Genomic DNA, 1,272 nt, shown 5'->3' on the forward strand with positions numbered 1-1,272 from the left:
CCCCCTCCAGCAAAGCCATGAGAGCAGACCGGGGCCCCTGGAAGGCTGGGTTCTCCCGGCACCATGACATCGACCAGGGTGCTCTCCCTGCCCAAACACCCGGGGCCCCCTGGGGAGCTGGGGGGGGTGGGGCCAGGCTCGGCATGGGGCACCTCCAGCCCAGCCAGCACTTGCAGAGCGTCGCGCCGCCCCATGGCCGCTAGGCGCCAGGCCAGGCCCCCCAGGGTGGCATGGGGGCGGCGGGGGGCCACAGCCTGCAGGGCAGCACGCAGGGGGCTGCGGGCGCTGCGCAGCCAGTAGGCATGTTCGACCCAGGCTGCTGACAGCCCGTAGCGCCCGGCCAGCGCCCGCGTACCCCCTGCACCCGCTGGGTCCAGCAGCTCGGCCAGTGCCTGCAGCGTGTCTGCGTCGTCCAGCAGCACCTGCAGGGGCAGCACCCGCAGCCCCGCCGGCAGCTCTACCTCCAGCTCCGGCTCCGGCTCCGGCTCCACCTCCGCCACCAACTCAAGTCCTGCCCCTGGACCGGGCGCTGCTTCAGGGGAGGAAGACAAGGGTGAACTGAGCCTGGCCATGCCCCCTTTTTGGGAGGGGAGCGATGCTCCTTTAAGAGCCATGCCCCCTGTGGGCAAAGCCCCATCTCCTGGGTTTAATAGGTCCTCTTTGGAGCTGCACCCCTTTGAAGAAAAGCCATGCCCATTTTAGGCAAAGCCCCACCTCTGAGTGAAACCATGCCGCTTTGAATTCCCCACCCCGTTTGGGAAAAGCCGCGCCCCCTGGGTGAAACAAGCCTTGGAGCCCCTCCCCACTTGGGGGTGAAGCCCTTTGGGTAAACACCGCGCCCCCCTTTAGGCAAAGCCCCGCCCCCTAAGTGAAACTGGGACCCCTTTGTCACACACTCCAACCCCTTGGGGTGAAGCTCCACCCCTTTTGGTACAGCCACGCCCCCAGTGAAGCTAGCCCCCTTTACATGGAGCCATGCCCTCTTGTGGTCAAGCCCTGCCCCCTCTGGGTGAAGCCCCTTCCCCTTTTTAGAGCTCTGTCTCCTCCCTGGCCAGTCCCACCCACCTATTCACTTAGGGGTGGGGCCATACTCTAAGAGGCGGGGCTACAGAGTTAAGGGTAGAGCTACTTACACTTCCTCTTGCGCCAGGCAGCCACTAGCAGGAGGGCAACAACCAGGGCAACCCCGACCAGGGCAACCAGCAGCAGTATCAGCACCAGGGGGATTGCAGCACCCCCTGCAGGGAAGGAGGGGGGTCACAGAGGGCTTTT

At 65.5% G+C, this 1,272-nt stretch overlaps 1 protein-coding gene across 1 annotated transcript; it reads right to left on the reverse strand.

The window, feature by feature from the left end:
- Positions 1-5: 5 nt before the first annotated feature.
- On the reverse strand, positions 6-1,242 carry IGFLR1 (IGF like family receptor 1; the record flags this gene model as incomplete). The annotated part of the gene is made up of 2 exons (XM_025192373.1): positions 6-532; positions 1,134-1,242. Coding segments are annotated over 2 exons (636 nt in total), but the record flags the coding sequence as incomplete, so codon positions are not given.
- Positions 1,243-1,272: the final 30 nt, after the last annotated feature.

Source organism: Alligator sinensis, unplaced genomic scaffold (assembly GCF_000455745.1).
Source record: "Alligator sinensis unplaced genomic scaffold, ASM45574v1 scaffold113_1, whole genome shotgun sequence".
In the NCBI taxonomy this organism is placed as follows: Eukaryota; Metazoa; Chordata; order Crocodylia; family Alligatoridae; genus Alligator; species Alligator sinensis.